The sequence below is a fragment of the Periplaneta americana genome, chromosome 8, assembly GCF_040183065.1.
Source record: "Periplaneta americana isolate PAMFEO1 chromosome 8, P.americana_PAMFEO1_priV1, whole genome shotgun sequence".
Taxonomy (NCBI): domain Eukaryota; kingdom Metazoa; phylum Arthropoda; class Insecta; order Blattodea; family Blattidae; genus Periplaneta; species Periplaneta americana.
In genome coordinates this window covers 139,780,799-139,802,962 of record NC_091124.1, presented here as the reverse complement: position 1 = coordinate 139,802,962, position 22,164 = coordinate 139,780,799, and the positions used below count along the sequence as shown (strand labels likewise).

Below are 22,164 nucleotides of genomic sequence, written 5' to 3'. Positions count from 1 at the left end.
TGGGCGAAAATGTTTCATGATTCATAAGAGGCTATAGTTTTAGTTGTCATAGTTGTGTTTATTAGTCATTAAATGCAACAGTGTTTTTCATTGAATCATAAAATATATATTAGGTTAAAATCAATCAAACAGTATTAAAAACACATAAAAAAAAGTCGGCAATATGAACCAGCTGGATGCACGAACAACAGCCAAACCAGCTTCAATGCTACTGATGATGAGATAGCACTTCCCAAAACGTGTATAGCGAATGATTTTTAATTGTCTTTTTAATACTGTTTGATTGATTTTAACTTAATGTATATTTTATGCTATAGTTTTAATTCTTTCTCAGTATAGATAAGTAAAATTTAAACAGAAAAAGAAAGTGAATATTTCGTCAACATATGACTGAAAACTTTTGGCTTGGAGCAAACATAGTGTGACATCATTGACTTAGAAAAAACTCTAGTCGCTCAACTATTAAGTTTCTCATTGTACATACATTGTAATGGAAAGTAAGGGGGAATTGTTAGAATGAGAGGGTTTCAAAATTATAGGGAATATCGGTAGAAAGAGAATGAGAGACAAGAGAGGCGGTATGATCAAATTTTTGGTAATATTCGTCAATCGGTAAGTAATTATGGCTGCTGCATAATTGTTGGCTTCACACCCATGTAGAACCTTATTTGATAATAGAAGAACTGAAAGACAGTATCAGCGAGAAATTACCACGATTTCAGGAGATGAATAGATGAGTGTGAATGCCAGTATCCTTCAAGATGTTAGAAATCTGTGGACATATGAGAACAACAGTACTTACTGTGATATTGTGTAAAAATTAAATTAAAAGAAAGTCAAAGCCTAAGATGTGGGGACACTACAATATTTCTGATTTTTCCGGGAGTTGGTGCATTGGTAAACCACTGAGTTTGCCTCCAACTATTGGCTGGGTATACATGTAGTAATCATTAAGTTCGACTAGCCATGTAGTGCTGCTATTGTTGTCATACGTGGGTGCGATGCATAGTAGACATTATTGTTTAGTTACCTGCTAAAATCTGTGCTAGTAATGCAGATTATTTTTATCTGTAAATTTTTGTTCAGGGCTGTGTCATTGTCCAATTGGAATTTTCCATCATTGCAATACATTCATCATGTGCTTGTTCAGCTTTTGGGGATAAGTCGAATGTAATGTCCTGGATGATATTCACGCTTAAAAAAAAAAAATAGACGTCATGTGAAGATGAAAATCATTCTGAAAGAATTTTGGATTAGTGTCAGTTACGAAAAGTTAGACAAATTGTGACAAAAAAATTTACAAAAAACATGAAAACTACTGAGGGAATTGCTGCCACAATAGGAATCTCTCACAGTTCTGTTCACCACATTCGTTCTGCCATTTTGAATGTGACATGACAACCATGTAGCTCAGGCAGTGACTTCACTTGAGAGTTGAGGCTGTGCTCAGGGATAGATTCAAATCCTGTTTTGGCTGATTACATGGTTGGGCTTTTTCCAAGGTCTTTCCCAACTATAAGGCGAATTTTGGGTAATCCATGCAAATCCTTGGATTCATCCCAAGATTACCAATTCCCCTGACACTAGATAACCTTTGGGTAGTTGGTACAGGATAGTGAAATAGCCAAATAAAAAAATTATATGGATTGCAACAAAATTCGTTCCCCATATCTTAATAAATGAACAAAAAATTGTTTCGTTGTTTGCCATAATCTTCAAGAGGGCCTCCAAAATGATCATAACTTCTGAAAAGCATGATTGTAGGGCATGTAATTTGAATTTACAGATATAACCCCAAAACTAAGGAACAATCCTCTCAATGAAAAAACCTGCAATCTTCACGATCTATTTTTGTTCCTCCTCATCCCCCATTCATCAGAAATTCATTACATAAAACCAGACAATTGACCAGAATAAAGTGGCGGTACACCATAACTTAAGTTAAATGATTAAATGTTAATTTCTGGGTCATGGGGTGGTATACCCAAAAGTCTAATTTTGATCACCACATTGAAAGCCTAAAAACGTATAATTAACCTGCATGTCTTGAGATGCTTATGGGAATGTATGCACAGGATTTTTTGCTGCCATCATGATAACACCCCAACCAATACAGCCTTGTCTGGTCACATCTTCTGGCGCAAAAAAAGTTTTTGTTCCTCACCCTCTTTGATCTTGTACCATGTGACCTTTTGCTTTAGTAACTAAGAACAGTTCTGAGAAGACGCCAATTTGAGAAAATAAATGAAATTCTGATAGAAATGCAGTGGGTGTTTGACAATGTGAAAAAAAATCCAGGGCCACTTCGAAGAGTGGCAGAAATTCTGTAGCTCTGCAGAAGGGAATTACTCTGAAGGGGATAACAGTCAATACAAGAAAGCCATTTCTTTTTATAATTAACAATGTATTGAGATACATACCCTAAAATAAACTATGCTTCATGCTACATGCTCCATACCGAAAGTAGTTGCAGGAAATTCAGTATTACATTGCTCAATCATAGAAATATCTCAATTACTTTCGCATAATAATATTTAATGGTAAATTTCATATTTATTCAGTAGGGAACGTTTCACAGGTTCTCTAGGATGCATGGAGCAGTTTGTCATAGAAAGTATTTCAAAACAGAGCAAAACTCTCATTTGACAATGCATCATGAAATTGCTGGAAAAGGAACTCCATGCTCTCATATTGTCAGCATCACTTTATATCAGCTCCAAACCTAAGAAACTGATAACTATTTCATAAAAGGATGAGTGTATAGCTACAGAACAAAACAACGAACTCTTATCATGCAAACGGCCATTTTATTCATTGGGCTGGGAATTGCAATATTACAGTACAAGAATTCTTTTTACTTATTGCATGTTTAATATAGATTCTGAAATAAGGCAGGTGAATTGTAGTCTGTTAAAGTCTGTGTGATGTATCTTGTCTCACTGTGAAAAGAGAGAGAAAGGAGATATGTCTTACTTCGTCTGTATTGTTATGGCAATGGGGGAATGGAGCGATGCCATCCATCCATCCAGTGGCGGAAGGGACCAGTTGATACATTCTGTAGCGCAAAGTAAAATTACAAAATATCTCTCTTCGTACTGTGTAGTTCCGTCAGTGAGCTTGTCTTTCAAGAAATTGAGTTCCGGTAGCCTGTAGAATAATAAGGTTTTGAAAGGAATCCTGAAAATTTACAACCCTCCTATAATCTCCACCCTCATTTGAAAGGTTTTGGTTTTATTGCTACTGAGACAAGATAAACCTTACCAGGTATAATCATAAATAATATACGAAATATTTCATTTTTATATTCCCATGAAAAGTTTGATTTGGCCATCTGTTTAGTATGGATAAAAAATGTTAGCCCTAACATGATTTATGAGAATGTAGTTTATAGGCTACTGTGTGCATTACTGACAGGAATACAGTCACAGTACATATCAAAAAAATTGTGAATGGCAATAGATGACAGTGCAAGTCTTCTTCCTTCTGTTCATTGCAGAAATCTCTACAGAAACAGACCACCATTACTGAAGTTTTTCCTAAATTAAATTAATATATATATTGATTACACAACTTTGCAATATAAAGTATAGCCTATATATCGTCAGCATATACTCGTAAGTAAAACTTACGAAGTCCAATTTTGGTGATTTTGAGTTATTTATACCACTATATGGCTTTTTTTCTGCTCTTTTGATTAGTGAAATTCATTAAGTCTTAAAATAATAAATAAACGAGCTACTGAGGATTTCTCGTTTTTACTAAGTCACAAATCACATAACATTTGACAGGAGGAATCCATTACTGGACTTACTTGATTTCACGTGAACATCTCGTTGACACTTGTCTGAAATTAATATATTAATTTTTTGGCACCAATGTTACTTTGGTTTTTGCATCTTAATTTATAAGATGTGTTTAAGGATGTCGATAAGGTCTGAGAAAATTATTTGATTAGCAAGACATACAGGTAAGTTAATTCGTTAATTATTTCATAACACATAATTATTTTAAATACACAGTTTCAGTCATAATGTAAAATGATAAAAACTCTATTTCTTACAAAAATATCATTGACTTACTGCATTTGCTGATTCTTCCACATCTGAAGACGTGGGAGGAAATATCCAATGGAACTAATACATATTTGGAACCAGATGGTGTAAATGAAATTGTAGACTCGCCGGGCAGTGTATGATAAAGAATTTAGAAGTTAATTTATTCATATTTATTAAAATCTATTATTTGTAGATTCATACATAGCTAGAGTTCTGAGATATAGGGTCATGGAGGTAATGTCGAATAAAAGAAATCCATTGCTCTATTGCAGTTGCTCTCTCTCTCCAATACTTGATGACTAATGAGACTATAAAAACTTACACACAATTGGAACTTCTTGCTGCAAATAAAATATGAAAACCATAACTGAATGGAGAATGCAGCTGAAATTGGGACCTGTCATTATACATCGCATTTTTGAAATCAGAAGCAACTCATCTTACATTACTTTGCGATACTTGTGGGAGACTGAACAGAAACACTCAAATGAGAGTTTCGTTACTCCATATTGTTGCCTCTCACTCACAGTGAAAACAATAGGGCAAAAATTTCATGGAAAGTGGCCATTCTTTTATGAAAGTAGATTTTATGCATAGTGCAATAGAGGCCGTAAAGAAGAATACTGACATTTTCAGTGTTCGTGAAATGTAGACTGTTTTCAAGATGGCAAGATAGTAAAAAAAAAAAGTGAGGGGGGGATCCCCTTATGGTACACGTGAGTTGCTGTACAATGAATTTTTGAACCTAAGACCCTTGTACAAAATAATTAACAGACAAGGTATAACAAGATTATGGGTTTGGTTCATTTTACGATGCTTTATTAGCTATGATGGTTATCTAGTGTCTGAGTGAAATGAAGGTGATGTCAGGGGAAATGAATCCAGTGTCCAGCGCCAAAAATTTTCCAGAATTTTCAGCATTTGCTTTTAATGGGTTGAGGGAAAATCCCGGAAAATACTTCTATCAGGTAACTTCTCTCAACCAGGATTTGAAACTGGACCTGCTCATTTTGCGATCAGACATGCTAATTGTTACTCCACAATGGTAAACATATGAGAATGAAGTTAACTCGTTAAGAATAAAATGTTTTAAATTTCAGAAAGAACTTCCTAATGTCATTCAATAAAGATATGGTTATAATGATAATTAGACGTTAAAAAAAGTGACAATTTCAGTGTTACAGATGAATGAAGCAGTGAGTTCCCAGTAACCCGCAGACAATACCATCACTATACAACAAGCAGCTTCTAATCATATTTAAGACAATGATGACCTTCAGTTATGCAAGAAAAATGTCATTTCACGTGAACTACACCACTGATACGAAATCCTGCCGACCTCACCTCATGCAAGAGATACAACAGTAGAGCACAGATCTGGCCCTTGGGCAGGGCAAGTGGGGTGGTCGCCCCAGGCCCAGCACTTTGGGTGCCCCGCAGCCAGGAAAAACAAAAATCAATCTGTCGACTACTAATTAAAATAATGTCACTCCTATGTTCTTGTTACAATTTTTACTGTGAGAAACTTAAAAAGAAATAGCGAAGTGAATGTTGAGATAGCTTTTATATACGTAATGAAACTTGTTGACAATAATGTTAATGTATGTGGATCAAATGTTGTACCATTTGTTGAAGGTTTAATTACTGATGTGTTGTACTAAACTGAACCTTGATTTCACGTGTACGGTAGCCTAACAATTATATACTGCAATCTTTATGACTGGCACAGAAAATTTACTTTATTTTGTATTACTTATAAACAGAGAGGGCCAAGATAAACCGAACCCGATATTCGGTATAGAAGCACGAAATAACTCGATTGTTGCAGGTGTTTTCTTTACAAGCAAGCTTTAGCATTATCCCTCTCTCCACGCCTTACCCTCCGTTCAAGATCAAAGTCAATGTGCATTATTATTGAGTTGTATAAAAACATAAAATAAAATAGCCTTCCAGTTCTTATGTTCATTACTAGGTTTGAGTTCGGTTTGTCTTGGCCCACCCAGTACAACAGAATCTGTTATTCAACATGCTACTAGAGTTCCTGACTCAAATTCTAGACACTTGAAGGAAGGAATATTAAAATAATATTATTATTATTAGCAGTAGAAGTAGTAGTAGTAGTAGTAGTAGTAGTAGTAGTAGTAGTAGTAGTAGTAGTAGTAGTAGTAGTAGTAGTAGTAGTAGCAGTAACAGTAATAGTAAGTAGTAGTTGTACTAGTCCAGTAATATTAGTGTTTTGTTATGCTATTGGCTTTGTGATTAGGTATTCGGTTGTTGCAACAATCACACCGAGTTTAAAATAAAAATAAGCCCACATTCGAACTTCTTTCCGGAAGCAGTGAAATAAGGTAACAGTAACTACTGCCAGTCATTAATGGCGTTTCTTTAGTGCTGTGTGTGTGAATTATTTCTTCTGTTCAGTTACTTTTTTCTAGTGCTGTCGTAATGTCAGGGAGAAAAAGGGATAGGGGGTGTAAATATCAGTTGGGAGCTGAAAAATTGCGCAAAAAAAGAAAGGGCGAGGAATTTGAAAAGTCTCAAAGAGGGGCAGTTGACAACTTTCTTTCCGCAGATAATAATGAATCTGTGACACAGCATCTACTGGCGATTTTAACAGAGAGAGTAATTTCTCAGTTATTAGTAGCATCGGTGGTGAATGTGCAAGTCTCTCAGATTCTATTACTTCACTTACTATTGATTCCGAATGTTTACCCCCTACTTCATCTTCCCAACAACAGGAGTCCTTCACTATCTTCACCACAATCACAATCTCTTCCGCCACATCTACCATCTAAATACTCAACTAATGCTTTGGATGATCCAGAAAACTGGTCTGGTTTCATTGATGCTGGCTTAAGAGACTTCTTTGTGGAAAAAGGACCAAAACAAGTTTCAGGCAGTTATAATTTTCCCTTGGACAGTACAGACATTTTTCTTCGGAGTTATGCTCTCGTATCTTAGTAAATGCTGAAAGATGTTCAAGAAAGTGGTTAGTTTATTCAAAAGAATTGAAAGTGAAACAACGAAAAAACTACAAAAGGAGGAGTTGATGAAGGAGTTTTTTAATGTTTAATAGTAGGCCTAGATAAGACAGTGTAGCCCGGGATTATTCCACATACCTCAAATTTAAGATTTACCTTTGTTATAATATTAATGGCTGATAAGGGGTCATGACACCGGATATCCAGCTGCATGGCCCTAAGTCGATTGTTACCCTTGATTCTATTATTATTATTATTATTATTATTATTGTTCTATCTGTTGGAACTCATATTTCTGCCTTATTTAGAGAGCTCTGTGGTTTGTTTCCACCCCAGGCCTCGCAAATTGTCGGGACGGCCCTGGTAGAGCAAGCACATGATAATTCTGATGAAGAAATTTAAATTACAAGTCACATAAATCGCTTAAAAGTATTGTCCTGAACAGTTTTATTACAGGTGAAATAAACTTAGTCCAAGGACACAGGAGATAAAAACTAAGTCCATGCCATTTTTTCATAAAACAATTAATACCAACAAAATAATAAGATAAAATACCTCTTTTTACTGGGTGAGTCAATTCAGAACATGTAAATGAACATTAAAAAAAAATTCAGGTTCCTATCTTGACTCTAACGAAAGATATGAAGTAAATAATTAGGGCCTATGACAAAATCTTTAACTTCAGTTATCTCAAAACTATGGTTCTGGACTTAGTGAGTTTCACTTGTATGCTGACGATATGTTTTCATGTGTTAATTAACTAGGCTACTTTGTTGATTAGTTTCGGCCTGGGGGCCATCATCAGAAGATTACACTACACAAACGCAACCTTACAGGAAACAGAATCAGATGGCGTGAAAACCCCCAGGCCGAAACTAGTCAACAAGGTAACCTAGTTTATTAACACGTGAAAGCATTATAGGCTATACTTTATATTCCTCAGTAAAGTCGCAATAGCCACTGCAGCAACAGCAAGCCGTGCATGGGGAGAGGGCATATTAGAAGGGCTACTATATTACAACATAGGACCAGCCTCATGGTCTAGTGGTCAGAGCTTCTGGCTATAGTTCACGAGGTCCCGGTTAGAGCACAGGAAATTTCCTTAAAGGGGATTATTCCTGTGTTCGTCCATGGTCTGGAATTTAGGTTAAGTTTAGATTTAAGACCCCTCCTGGCACCACATTTTCATAATCATCCTATCACATCATCAGGGTATTGTAACTCCGCCTTCCAGGCGCCCCAACCTCAGAAGTGGGTTACAACTAAGCCACAGCCAGGAGAGAAGACCAGAAATGTCGAAAAGACAATCTGGTGGCATTGGATAAAAAAAAAAAAAGTATTCTGAAGTTAAATTAATAGTGACAGAAATGAAAAATACTTCAAATTGCTTGCTTATTCTTATATGCTATTGCGAACAGTTCCCTTGACCTTAAATATTTTATTTCTATATGCTATTAATTTATCTTTCATTCAGGAAACCATTCCTGTGCAGTTCATACATTCTGTGCAATGCCTTGAACAGTTTGTCAAGTGGTTCGACTAGTTCCATTTATAAAATAAACTAAAAGATATTTTCTTCTGAAAACTTTTCCTGGGTAAAGTCATGTTCCTTAGTCCACACCTGTGGAGTAACGGTTAGCATGTCTAGCCGCGAAAACAGATGGCCCGGATTCGATTCCCGGTCGGGGAAAGTTACCTGGTTGAGGTTTTTTCCCTCAACCCAATATGAGAAAATGCTGGGTAACTTTCGGTGTTTGACTCTAGACTCATTTCACTGGCATTATCACCTTCATCTCATTCAGACGCTAAATAACCTAAGATGTTGATAAAGCGTCATAAAATAACCTACTAAAATAATAAATAAAAAGTCATGTTCCTTACATTAAAGGCAGAGTGTTACATATAGAAATATATTGCAATGGCACAATTAATTAATTATTTCACATAATAATAATAATAATAATAATAATAATAATAATAATGCCTTTATTTAACCTGGCAGAGTTAAGACTGTAAGGCCTTCTCTTACACTCAACCAGTAATCGTGGTAACTGCAGAATATATATATATATATATGTCCCATAAATTGTATATCTTAAATAACATGTGCATCATATTCTATATTTAAAAATTAACAAAAAAAATGTCATATGAAGCAGAAGTCTATACACCTTTGTCACAGAGAGAAGTTATCAATGAAAAATGTCGTTCATACCCATGTAAATGTTCATCGTCACTGTTTACAATGTCACCTTCATAGCAGGTGTTCAAAAGGCCTACCAGCAAATAGGGATTATACAGAATGGATACTGAGCGAATTTTCCTGTTCTGTTTTTCTGTGTTCATGCGCTCCGTCAGTGTTCAGTTCCACTTTCAAGTGCTAGAGGTTAGTGTAATCCCAGATCACATATATAACAGATAGCTATGTTAAAATCAGTAGCACTTTAAAGAGAACAACCGCCAAGATCGCCACCTGTCCACCGTAAATGAACATGAGATGGCAGTACAGTTGCTAAAGCAATTCAAATGGGAGTTATGACGTGACTCCTTATGTAACAACTACTGTAGATGGCAGCATAGTAAACCTGACAAAAGTTGTTACCATCAACGCCTATAAGGCCGAGCAATCTGGGTATATATGATGTAGGGTTTAATTGAGCACACACAAGTTTCTCGATAATAACTAAATATGAGAGTTTTGTTTTTCCATTTTCAGTGCTATCAAATCATTACATATTGTAATTGTTGAGGGGATCAACTTTTCAACTCTCATTATAAAGGAACTCTAGAGTCTAGACATTACAGATAATGAGGGATTTATTATTTCATCGGTCCAATTTATTTTATTTGTTCAGTTGGTAGAGCAGCTGGCTACGGACTGGAAGGTCCGGGGTTCGACCCCAGGTGGTGACAGGATTTTTTCTCGTTGCCAAACCTTCAGAACGGCCCCAAGGTTCACTTAGCCTTCTATAAAATTGAGTACTGGTGCCGACCACACCACCTCATTCTAGTGCCGAGGTCATGGAAAGCATGGGGCTCTACCTCCATGCTCCCCAAGTGCCTTCATGGCATATTACGGGGATACCTTTTACATAATGTACCCAGATGTATTAATTATATGTCTGTTATATTTCCACTGTGTCGACTACTAGCTGGTGTGATGTCAGCGTCAACTCTAGGGAAAAAGCAGAATCTCACACTCAAGCTGGTTTGAAGGTCATTCAAATTAGTCACACTATATCAAAGGCACCGATGCGAAGTGTCCATACTTATAATTCCCTATATGTTGAGCCTACCATTACAATTACAGCACAGGAGTGCCCAACAGTGCCATGAAGTCCTTGAATTTTGGAAGCAGTGAGAAGAGTTCTGAATCCCAGCACATGCCTTCACAAATGATTACCAAAAGTGGTTTCGGGTAGGATGTCTTTCAGTATAAATCATCCCCCTCAGTGCCTGTCACATCAGTTTTAGCTACATCCATCATGGGCAAACAGTTTAGGCTCTACAACAACCTATGCACTATGTGAACAGACTAACATAGTGGCTTATTCGAAAGTGAAACAATCTAAATATGTTATGATAATGACAATAAATGGAGCAACATTTACACGCAATAGAATAATTAACCAACAGAATCAGCAAACTTGGGAATATGAATACCTTCACGCTGTAATAGAAGTGCATTATTAACATCAATTTTCTATTAACGTTTGAATGGAAATTATTGGAGATATTCTGTTTGGTTCCTTGGAGCTGCCATCATGGTTGATGGCTGCCACGTACCTGCTCTTTCTTCAAAATGACTTAACCACATTGCTGGAGGACATACTTCCAGAAACCAGATGTCGTTTCAGAATGATGCTCTAGTGTAGCGTACTACAGCTGTGCAGTGAGAGAACATTGTGCCTGATATTTTCAGGATGATGAATTGGAAAGAGTGGACTAGTTCCGTGGCCAGCAAGATCACCAGATTACACAGCTTGTGATTTTTTCTTGTGAGAGCACCTAAAGGGAATAGTGTATTCTGAAAGACATCCTACCCAAGATGGTACACTAAGGTAGTGAAAGAACTTTTATTTTGAATCTGATATTTCCAAGAAAAATTGGAAGGAGTGGACCAGTTCCATGTCTGGAAGATCCCAGATATCCTATCTTGTGATTTTTGGTTGTGGGGGGACCTATGTGTATGATGAAAGAATCTTTACTCAAGATCACTTGTGACAATCAGTTGAAAAGACATGTGCTGGGATTCAGAACTAAACTCGCTTATTCCAAAACACACGGAATTCATGGCACAGACAGGCAATAAACATTTACTCGTACATGGGTATGAATGACATCTTTCACTGATAACATCTCTCAATCATATCCGAACAAAGCTATAAAGACTTAGTTCGTATGATATTTTTATATGGGACACTCTATACACTGTAGGATAGTGATAATTTAAATAATTAATACTCATCGAACAAGTGTTATGTTTAGAATTTCATTACATAGATAAATTACCTATTCTTCCAACCACAAACATGTCGATACTTCTACACAAGTATACTGTCATGTCGACTCTTTTGAACTCAAATTACTAAAAAAATTGTTGTACAAATACAAAATTAAATTACTTATCTGTAAATTGATTAATTACAATTAATTGTTATGCGGAAGTAAAACTTCATCATCAGTCATAGAAAAATAAAATATACAACTGTATGTACATAACCTAATGTAAATTTGATTGAAACATATTTCATTATTTAGCTACCAATCGTTAGCTATTTCGATTATTCTGAAGCAGGAGTTACTCAAGCAATAAGCTTCACAATCGAGAAGTTGCATTCCATTCCAGTTAGCATTTTCCTATCAACTATGTGGAATGGAAACGCATTTTAACAAACTGATAGCGAATTAAGTATATATATATATATATATATATATATATATATATATATAAGGAAAAAAAAATCAAATCACATTAGTCACCACTTCGAAGATAATTTGCTTGTATAAAAAAATTGCAACATAATGGCATTTGTGCAATGTAATGTAATGTGTCTTTCACTGTCCACTGTAAAACTGGATTTTCAGGCTAAATTAATTTAAAAAATGGGCTAACATCTATGACAATAATCCACATCCCTACATATACCACATATACATTTTCACTTAGAGAATTTCATGGCCACATAATTTTTGTCTTTTGTTTCTTCACTTCCGAATCCTTAGTAGTTGTGTTCGTGGAGTTTGGATTCTGAAATAAAGAAAACAAGGCTCCTTTATTCTCACTTACTGTATCTTTTCACTTTACAACACTCATCAATGTAGAATTTCCATAATAGTTATGTATTTCTATAACTTGTATGACAAGAAGAACTCCCGCCCTCCCCTCCCCTTCTGCTTGTGCTGAAAATGTACGAGTCCAAAAATGTTCACATTACACACAAGTTGTATACATCATTTTATTTATTAACATAACAAAAGGACATATTTTCTAGAAGGAATTTATTCTACTCTCATAATAAAAACAACCTATGATGTTCAAAGACAAATTTCTAGATGGTTACTGCATGTTCTGGATTGATTTTTAACATTAAAAGTAATAGCTAGAACCTGGATGTTTATGATCTAAAAGTTAGTATTGCAACATTGTATAGTTCAAGATCAGTAAACATTTCCTCTATCTCAGGTAGAATCCTCACTGGCATAGATACTTCGTTATGGTCCAGTGAACATTGACTCCGAAGTCTCATTAATTTTTTGACAGTGAATGTAAATAAAATGAAGATTATGGTACATTTTCTATATGTAATAAAATCTGGGGTGCATGATTTAACAACCCCTTTCAAAGACTATGTGTTTAGCAAAGAGACTTTGAATTCCGAAGCATTGTAAACCAGGAGCTTACCTCTCATGTTCTTTGACACAACCAATGAGATATACTCAGTACCATTTTTAACTTTTAGATTAGCCTATAAACATCTGGGCCCTGTGGTGACAAGTGAGAAAATGTAACAGAGTAGGTCATGAAGTGTGTGATAATTTGTATTAAGAATTTAGGTGAAATTCAAACTTCTGTCTTCCATATAATATATGTGAAATTGAAAATTGATGGAATATTTGACTGGCATAATGCAGAGATTTTCAAGATGGGACAGACGTTTAGAATGATATTTGGACATTGGAGTGAAAGATGTGACTGTTGGAGAAACATCAGATATGTCACACTCAGTTTCCATATTTATTTTAACAGCTAAAAGGAAACCATGTGTTGGTATGGGTCATTTGATTCAATTTTCATTAAAATAACTATAAAGTAACATTCTGAGTTGAACACTATGACATGCAACTTCAATAAAATTCTCATCTGATCCTTTAAAATGGTTAATTTTTTTTTTTTTTTAGATATCTTCTCTTTATGATATTTAGACACACTTACACATACAATCAAGTTGAAAAGTTCTGAAGAACATATTTACATAATATCTCAGCATAAAGATGGTGGTACAAATAAATATGTTAATATACTTTACCTCAGAACACGAACTGCTATGTGATCTCTTCAGTATGATCTTTCTAGATCCAGAACTTCGCTCACTGTTATGAGAGTCTTGGGGTTTAGACTGGCCCTTCAGTTTATTTGTACTACTGTCATCCACAGTTTTCTGTTTCATACTTTGTGATTCACTTTTTTCTTCTTTTTCTTTACGCCTGTCATTAATGATAATTCTATCAAGAATATCTCCATTTGTATCTGACTTATCAAATTTTTTCAGCCTTTTGATTTGGATGCTATCCAAATCATCAGATCTCGAAGACGAACTAGAATTTAGTTTTATCTTCTTGCGTTCAAAATTTATTGCATCTGGAGGTGGTTTCAGACGATCTCCGGTATTATGGGAGCCATGATCACGTGAAGTTGATGCTTCACTTAAGCCATATGTAATATTAGATCTGTAATGATAGTTACAAGTAAGTTTCACAAACTTAAAAACTTAATTAGCTACAATAAAATCCCTCGTAACCGGCACCCAAATAACCAGCAATATCAAAACAACGGTACTTTTGGCTGGGCCAAAAAAAAAATCTTTAAATCTGCCACATTGCCACAGTCTGGGTTGTCAGTTTTGCCACATTAGGAAGTTAGGAATATTCGAACCTAAAATTAGTGTATTATTTTTTTCGGAAAACGTATTATGTGTTTTTCTCATGTTAAATTTTACATTACCTCGTTAAGATGTTTCAGCCTGTTATCAGCCATCTTCAGTTGTGTAATCAAGATGTATTATTTGTGTTGTGTTAATAAAGGAAATTCACACAGTTTTTATGTTTATTTAATTATGTTCGAGCCATCAGTATTGCCACATAAGGAAGTTCGCACAAACTTTAATTTTCAGTGAATATTCGAACTTAAAATTAGTGTATTATTTGTGTTGTGTTATGTGTTTTAATACGGAAAATCCACACAGTTTTTATGTCTATCCAGTTCAGCAAGTGATAAAGAAATAAGCTTCACATGGCTGCAGTTTCAACATTTGGCACCATGAAATGCGAACTTTTTTTTGGTATATAGGCCTAACGGTATTTATTCAATTATCTGGCAAAATCTCGTATCCAGAACTAGCCTGGTCCCTTTGGTGCCGAATAAGAGGGTTTCTCCTATATTTAAAAACCAACAATACATAATGTAATAGAATTACAATTGCTGACCTAGCCTATATTTAATAAATTACAATGTTACTTTAATTTTAGACATGCAATGTACAAATAATGCAACTGAGAGGAGGAACAAAAAAATATTAAACTTATATTTAAATTAGCTCAGTTTCATACAAAACATCCTCTATTCAAGGTTCTTATTACTACTAGAACCCTGAACTAATTACAATTCAATCAGCTTACCATTTCTCAATAAATTTACAAATGTTTCATCACCATATTTTATAAATGAACCATGATGCACAAAGTAGAGTCAGAATAGATCTTCGAATACTTTCGTTTTCCCTTTAATTTTCATTCCACTACTCTCAAATTATTGTCAACTCGTGAGTTCACTCTAATTGGTTTATGGTTTCATTATTAAATAATAATGAATTACAGAAGTACAAAAATGAAACTTGATGAATATGTTGCATAAAAAATCTCAAGTGCGTAACTACAAAATAACAAAATACTGCTTATTATACTTTTTGTCTATAGGTTCGGATTTTCTGCTGCTCCTTTCCTGCTTCCCTCTCATTTTTGTTAGCAACTTTCCTCTTCGGTTTTCTTTGTAGATCCTCTGTGGTAAAGGAACTGCTACTCGATAGAATATCTCTACAAGTTGTGCCTTTGTCATTGTATTCATGCTTTGTAATTTCACACATCTCTGTAATTAAAGGCATGTTAGTATAATTACATATTCATCAATAACAGAACCTTTGTAACCTAAAAGATAAACTGATGTTAACAACTATGTTTAACTTGTGTGAATACAATACTACCTCATATTGTTATTTTAAAATGTAACACGGATCTAGTTTAGCAGACCTGACTAAGTAGGTACTTAATGCGTTGAAACTTCGATATCTCCCCCACACTACACACAAGAGATATTCAATTAATTTTATCTATACACCATTTCTTCATATGATCAGCATCAATCTAATCTAACTCGATTTCATCATTATCTCGTTGGATTAGTGGGAAAGTGATTTAGGCCTAAGGTTATGACCAAAGCTCGGAACTTGTGTCTTTGCACGTGGCTAAGTGACCGGGAAAGTGATTTAGGCCTAAGGTTATGACCAAAGCTCGGAACTTGGGGACTTGTATCTTTGCATATGGCTAAACGACCGGACTTCAATGTCAACAAACTCCCGCATCCAGCATGGAGGTACTGCCAGGTCTGCTAGAAAAATGGTTTCTATATTGATAGTATTAAGGCAGGTTGAAACACGTAATTTTATAGCATACCTATATACAGGGTGTTTAAAAAATACGGGGCATAATTTCAGTATGTATTTCCCACATGTAGACATACAAAATAGTTCATTACAACATGTGTCCGGAAATGCTTTATTTCAGAGTTATGGCCTTCACAACATTGAAATTCACCGGAACGTTTTTCTTTCCACAGGTCGTTGCCATCAAAGGAGACATTAAGAGGGCACTCTGACAGTTCATTCCGAGGCGAAGGTTACATTCAGTGTTGTGTAGGCGTTAGACTGTGCGACATGTATTCAAATCAAGAGCTGGCAGAGATACACTTCATGTACGGTAAGGCAGACGGCAATGCTGCGCTGGCTCGTCGTTTGTACCAGGAGAGGTACCCACAGCGACAATGTCCAGATCGGAAGACATTTGTACGTCTCCGTTACCGTCTGTGCGAGTATGGAAAATTTAACTCTCCTGGTTTGGGAAGGGGACGACCAAGATCTACAACTCCAGAAGTACAGGAGCAGATTCTGGAGGCTGTGAACATGACTCCTTCTATCAGCACACGAAGGGTAGCGTTGCAAGTCAATGTTCCTCATACAACTGTCTGGAGACTGTTGAAAGAGTATCAATTATTGTATCCTTATAATTTGCAACGTGTACAGGCCCTGTCACCAGCAGATTACCCTGCACGAGTTAGGTTCTGTCAGTGGTTCTTGCAGCAGTGTGGTGTAAATCCGAACTTTCCTGCCTTAGTATCATTTACAGATGAAGCACAGTTCACATGAGATGGCATAACAAATTTCTACAATCAGCATGTATGGGCGTATGAAAACCCACGTGCAACTGTTCCATCTCATCACCAGGTGCGGTTCTCCCTCAACATGTGGGCCGGTATCATTGGTGATCGATTAGTTGGACCCAATGTACTTGTAAACAGACTTACGGGGCAGGCATATACAAACTTCCTGGAAAACACCATACCTCATGTTCTAGAAGACACTCCACTGATCAATCGTCAACACATTCACTTCTTGCATGATGGCGCTCCTGCATACTTCAGTCGTACGGCTCGCCGGTACTTGGATCGAAGGTTTCCTGATCGATGGATAGGTAGAGGTGGCCCAATTGCTTGGCCTCCACGCTCACCTGATCTGAACCCTCTCGATTTCTACTTGTGGGGCCATTTAAAATCATTGGTTTATACGTCTCCGGTGCCTGATTTGGAATCCCTTCGGAATCGAATTGTGGCATGTTCTGAGGACATACGCAATACTCCTGGAGTTTGAGATCATGTTCGCAGGTCAATGAGACATCGATGTGAGGTCTGTATTCAAGCAGGAGGTGGACATTTTGAACATCTTCTGTAATGACAACGACCTGCGGAAAGAAAAACGATCTGGTGAATTTCAATGTTGTGAAGGCCATAACTCGGAAATGAAGCATTTCCGGACACATGTTGTAATGAACTATTTTGATTGTCTACATGTGGGAAATACATACCTGAAATTATGCCCCGTATTTTTTAAACATCCTTTATAATAAAAATAAACATGAGAAATATATCAAATTTACTGTTCTGTTCTGTACATTTTATTACAGTGCATAACTACGTACATTCGAAGATTTCTGAACCCATAACTTCTTCGCCTGCTAGTTAAACATGATTTGAAACGAGAAAAACTTATTTCCACGTCACAAGAAGTGACGGGAGCAAACTTAAAATACTGAATGTTTTCACTGTCACTGTCATTGTTTTCTGTTCAATTTTCAGCAGTTGCTAGCTGATCTCGTATCTGAGAAAGATAAGTATATCCTGAATTTTTCTCGAAAATAGTTTTTAATTTGTGTATCACTACTAGGGCAGGTCCCTCTACAACTTGATCCATGACTATGGACAAATTTTCCACCAATTTAAGGGACTGCTATGTCTTTCTATGAATGCCCATTTCCAGCCTCTAGTTTGTGTGCCACAACTTTCAAAATATAAACTCTTCATTCGAAGAAAATAATGTATCTCCTTCACGGAATTCTGTACCTAATGTTTAAAAAAATGTATTTTCAAACTTCTATAATACCCACTCGAATAACACGTATTTTCTATTTCCTCAAACAGACCGTATACCTGTAATTCTCTGAATGTCACTGGCTTCGACATGACAGTTTCCTCGACCATCTTCTTGTCATTCGATGTGACCACCAAGTCTAATATATACAGTCACGAAGCTCAATATGTAGGGAATATGGATCCATAGATAGTTACTAACCACTAGGATCGCTACTATCGCCTCATCACAGACAATGCGAAATAGTACTGGCACAGTCTATTGTTCCTAGTACTCTCTTAACCTCAAGCTTCGTGACTATAGCTCTATACTAAACTGTGGCGATTACTTTCTTAGTGCATACGACTGTCCATGAGCACTTACAGCGTGAGCTTTGTGTTCGTTGTACCTTTAACCTTACTCATGCACAAGACACACAAGTCCCCAAGTTCCGAGCTTCGGTTATGACAATTCATAAGTTACATTAGTGCTGGTCACATGAGGCCGAGGTATGTGACAAGGTTACTGGGTTAGTTGAGGGGATATCTAAGTGACGTGAATCCGAGGAATATGAACAGATTTCAATCTCCGCTGTGTAGTGTTCGGAGATATCGAAGTTTCATCTTTGTTTACTTCACCGGCACTAGATGAGGGAAGATGACTAACCTTGTCACAGTCCTCAATCTCCTGTCACCTATCCCCTCATCTAACCCACTCTAACCTAGTCACATTCCTCGGCCTCATGTCACTTACTTATCCCCTCATCTAACCCATTCTAATCTTGTCACAATGCGCGGCCTCATGTCACCTATTCCCTCATCTTATCCACTGATCTTGTCGCGTTCTCCTGTCACTTAGCTATTCCCTAATCTAACCCATTCTAACTTTGTCACATTCCTCGGCCTCATTTCACTTAGCTACTCCTGACCTAACTTAACCTTTAACTCGCAGTACTTACGTAAATACACGCCGACGGAGGATAAAACATAGTGCAACACATCCACACGATCAAATGCTATGTGCAAAATATGGGAAACTTGCGGTGCCATTAAAGTAAATAATTAGGCGAACCAAATATAGAAGATATGTACGATTAAATTTACCAAGATTCTAACATATTTCGACAATTTTGCCTCGTTGAAAGAAAAAAAAAATATCAGTTTAATGTTGTCATGCACATAACCTAAATCTTCACAAACATTACGTTTTCTTGAGAGGAGAGGTAACTTAAATAAGAACATCACATTCTGCAAAAAAATTATTAATCATAATTTGTTGTATTCCTCTTCATAAGTTCTTCCCGTTTTCATTTATATAACAAAAATATGCTTATCTTCACAGCACGGACACAATAAGGACAACGTAAACAAAATTAATTCAAGAGAATAAATAGATAAGCCTAACTGAATGGCTGTAATAGCAGGTTTATCGTGCACTCACTTGCTCTAATATTTGTCTTAATAGTGTTTCATTCAATAATTCCGGTTGAAATAGATAAAAATCACTACTTTCTTCTCCGTTTGACGCCATGTGTATTTTCCTGCACCGGTGAGTGCATAGCGTTTGTCAATTCTTTTCCAACTGTTCCACTTTCCTACATAAACACTGGTGTGCTGACATCTATTTTCGAGATTATTTATAGGACAATAGGACATAAGCGCGCATAAGCGGACGGACAAGAACAGACATGAGGGTGGGAGTGATAGTATTGGTGTAATCAGTGGCAAGCGGTAAAAAAAAAAAATTACGTCTTACAGAGAAGAAAATTGTTTACAGATGAGAATTTGATATCTGGAATGTGTAAGAATTGCATGACATGATTCGAATAATAATCTTCTTTGTTCATTATTATGCACTTAATGCGATAAACTTAAAAGAACATAAATACCACGTACAAAAATTGAGTTTGGACGTATATTGATAATGGCCAGTGTTTGAGCCATTATACGTAAACAGATTCATTGTTTGTGTTATAATGTGACACAAAGTATCGAATACGAGAGGTCAATCTTCGAAGTCAATAGCAGTAATGTTATATTACTATTTTGTCAATCAGTTATTTCAAAAGTAACAAGTGGCGGGAACGATAACCGTCCATAACTCAGTATGATTGATATTTTTCAGAACCTCATGTTTTGTGCATATTGATATTATTAATTTTCTTAGAATGATTTATAGCATTGTAAGAGTGTGTCTTATAGCCACAATGTAAATTTATTGGAATTTTTTTACATTGTACTCAAAGTATAGACCTAAATGACAGATGTTATATGAAAGCTATCATGTTTAACTTTTATTTATCGTTTTATACTTCAGATAATTTTTACTAAAAAGATTTATATTTAGTTTATATTTTCATTGTAGGCTAATATTGTATGTAATGTAGAATATTAATCATTAATAACTAATTTGGTAATATAACTTATGTTTTCTGTTTCCATTTCGTCACTTAGAAAAGTTCAAATATATTTTGGTTATATGAAATGTTGATTGAGGAAATTTATAGCTTTAGCGACATGCACCATTGTACGGTCTTGAGTTTCCGTTGTAATTCTATTGGTATTTTTAGGTGTGTTGTATCCCCTGCCCTTCAGACTGTGGTTATAAATACTCTTGTAAAGTGAAGTTAGGGAAGTGGAAGGTTATGGAAGTTAGATGAGCATTACAAGTCTAAAAATGTCATAATATTTGAAAAACAAATATTAATCCGATATCTTAGGAGAACTGATTTCGGTGAATGTAGAGTATCCAACGCCCACTGAACGAATATTTCACTTTTGTCACTGCCAATGTTGCGCTATAATCGTATAACTAACCAAATCTAACCTAATCTAATATGTGTAAAATTGGCCTATGTCTCTATAGTGGGCGGGGCATAAGTAACATTGACCCTGATTTCTTGTTTCATATTTCTAATTGTATGCAAATCGAATTGGTTAACTTAGAATGAAGCCGTTTCAGAAAGAATGTTTGTACTGGTATTATAAAGCCAGAGGGTCATTCCATTGTAACAAACGTTACATTCTTACATGGATTTGAACATTTAACATTTTTCTGCAGTCAACTGTAGACAAGAGCAATACTTTGGAACATACCTGGTAATAGAGGATAGTGTGAAGATTATATAGTACCAAAAATATAATATTGTGATGGTGCATGTTCTTGGGTTTACAATTTGAAAAAATGTAACAAACGTTACATCAAAGGACATGGATTCTCAAGTTGTGAAAGACTGTTGTGATTCTCTGTTCTTACAATATTTTATGTCAGATAAAAAAAATACAGCTTGAATCTAGGAAGATTACAGAACTAAATGACATAAACGTTTTTAATTCTACAGATGTATGTTACTTGAAAATAATTAAAAACTTAGAGTAACAAACGTTACAACAGTGTAACAAACGTTACAGAGTCAGAATTGAACAGTTTGTAAAGAACATCCTAGTGATAATTTTAAAAAAAAAGGTAATTTTTGAGAGTACAATAACATTCTTACTCAACTAGCACAGTAAAATTTGTGTTGAAAATAAATTTTCCCCTAACTTCCTTAGGTTTAGGCAATGTGCTTAAAACTAGGTCTGGGGATATTTCATCTATATCGTCATTTGTAGGGTACACAAAGTAAGTGTTCTTTCCTTCTCTTCTTCTCATGAATTGTACACTACACATATTACTCACATAATTGAGAAGGATTATATGTCCAACATAATATTGTCCAGTTTGTGGGTAATGAACCAATACGTAATCACCAACTGATAGTTCTGAAAATTTTGAATTCATGGCATAATCAATGGAATGAGTAGATTTTGTAGGACTGCTTGTTTCTTCCTGCGTTTCTTTTATTTTACGTTTCTTAAATGGTTCAACATCTCCAGTATTTGAGAAGAGCCCAACTGTGTTTGGTGCAGCAATTTTCACACATCGGGCTTGTTGGATTCCTACCACTGGCAATGCACTTTTCCATTCTTCTACATATTTTGCAGCAATTGAGTCAATTTTACCAGCAGGGATATAAAAACAATGTATGTTGTAAATTTTAGATTTTGTGATGTCATAAAATTGCTCAGCATTTTGCACGGTAGCATTTCCTTGTAAAACTCGCTTCCATACACTACGTTTAAGGGTAGCTCCAACACCATCGTGTGGGCCCTTACCATGGTAAGACTCGTTATA

The 22,164-nt window shown here is 35.7% G+C and overlaps 2 protein-coding genes across 4 annotated transcripts in view; one reads left to right on the top strand and one right to left on the bottom strand.

Annotated features, from left to right (window-relative positions):
* Positions 1–4,210: 4,210 nt before the first annotated feature.
* LOC138705104 (ashwin-like) lies at positions 4,211–19,609 on the bottom strand. The gene is made up of 4 exons (XM_069833730.1): positions 19,432–19,609; positions 15,220–15,401; positions 13,567–13,987; positions 4,211–12,287 (listed from the first exon to the last, which is right to left on the bottom strand). The coding sequence occupies exons 1-4, from the start codon at positions 19,519–19,521 to the stop codon at positions 12,213–12,215; spliced, it is 768 nt and encodes a 255-aa protein (XP_069689831.1). The 5' UTR covers positions 19,522–19,609; the 3' UTR covers positions 4,211–12,212.
* Positions 19,610–19,629: 20 nt separating this feature from the next.
* The window catches only part of PolZ1 (DNA polymerase zeta catalytic subunit), a 303,982-nt gene continuing 301,447 nt past the window's right edge, over positions 19,630–22,164 (top strand). For 2 of the 3 annotated variants that reach the window (XR_011333618.1, XM_069833727.1), the window contains exon 1: positions 19,630–19,791. The gene's annotated coding sequence lies outside the window, so the exon portion shown is untranslated. The remainder of the gene's footprint in view (positions 19,792–22,164) is intronic. The other variant, XM_069833728.1, reaches the window with a different exon arrangement.

Bases quoted from the DNA above. Each gene is read 5' to 3' on its own strand.
- LOC138705104 (XM_069833730.1), bottom strand. From the start codon at position 19,521: ATGGCGTCAAACGGAGAAGAAAGTAGTGATTTTTATCTATTTCAACCG. The intron at 15,402-19,431 runs GTGAGTGCACGA...CTTTAATTACAG, and splicing joins TAAGACAAATATTAGAGCAA to AGATGTGTGAAATTACAAAG. The intron at 13,988-15,219 runs GTATAATAAGCA...CTATCATTACAG, and splicing joins TCCGAACCTATAGACAAAAA to ATCTAATATTACATATGGCT.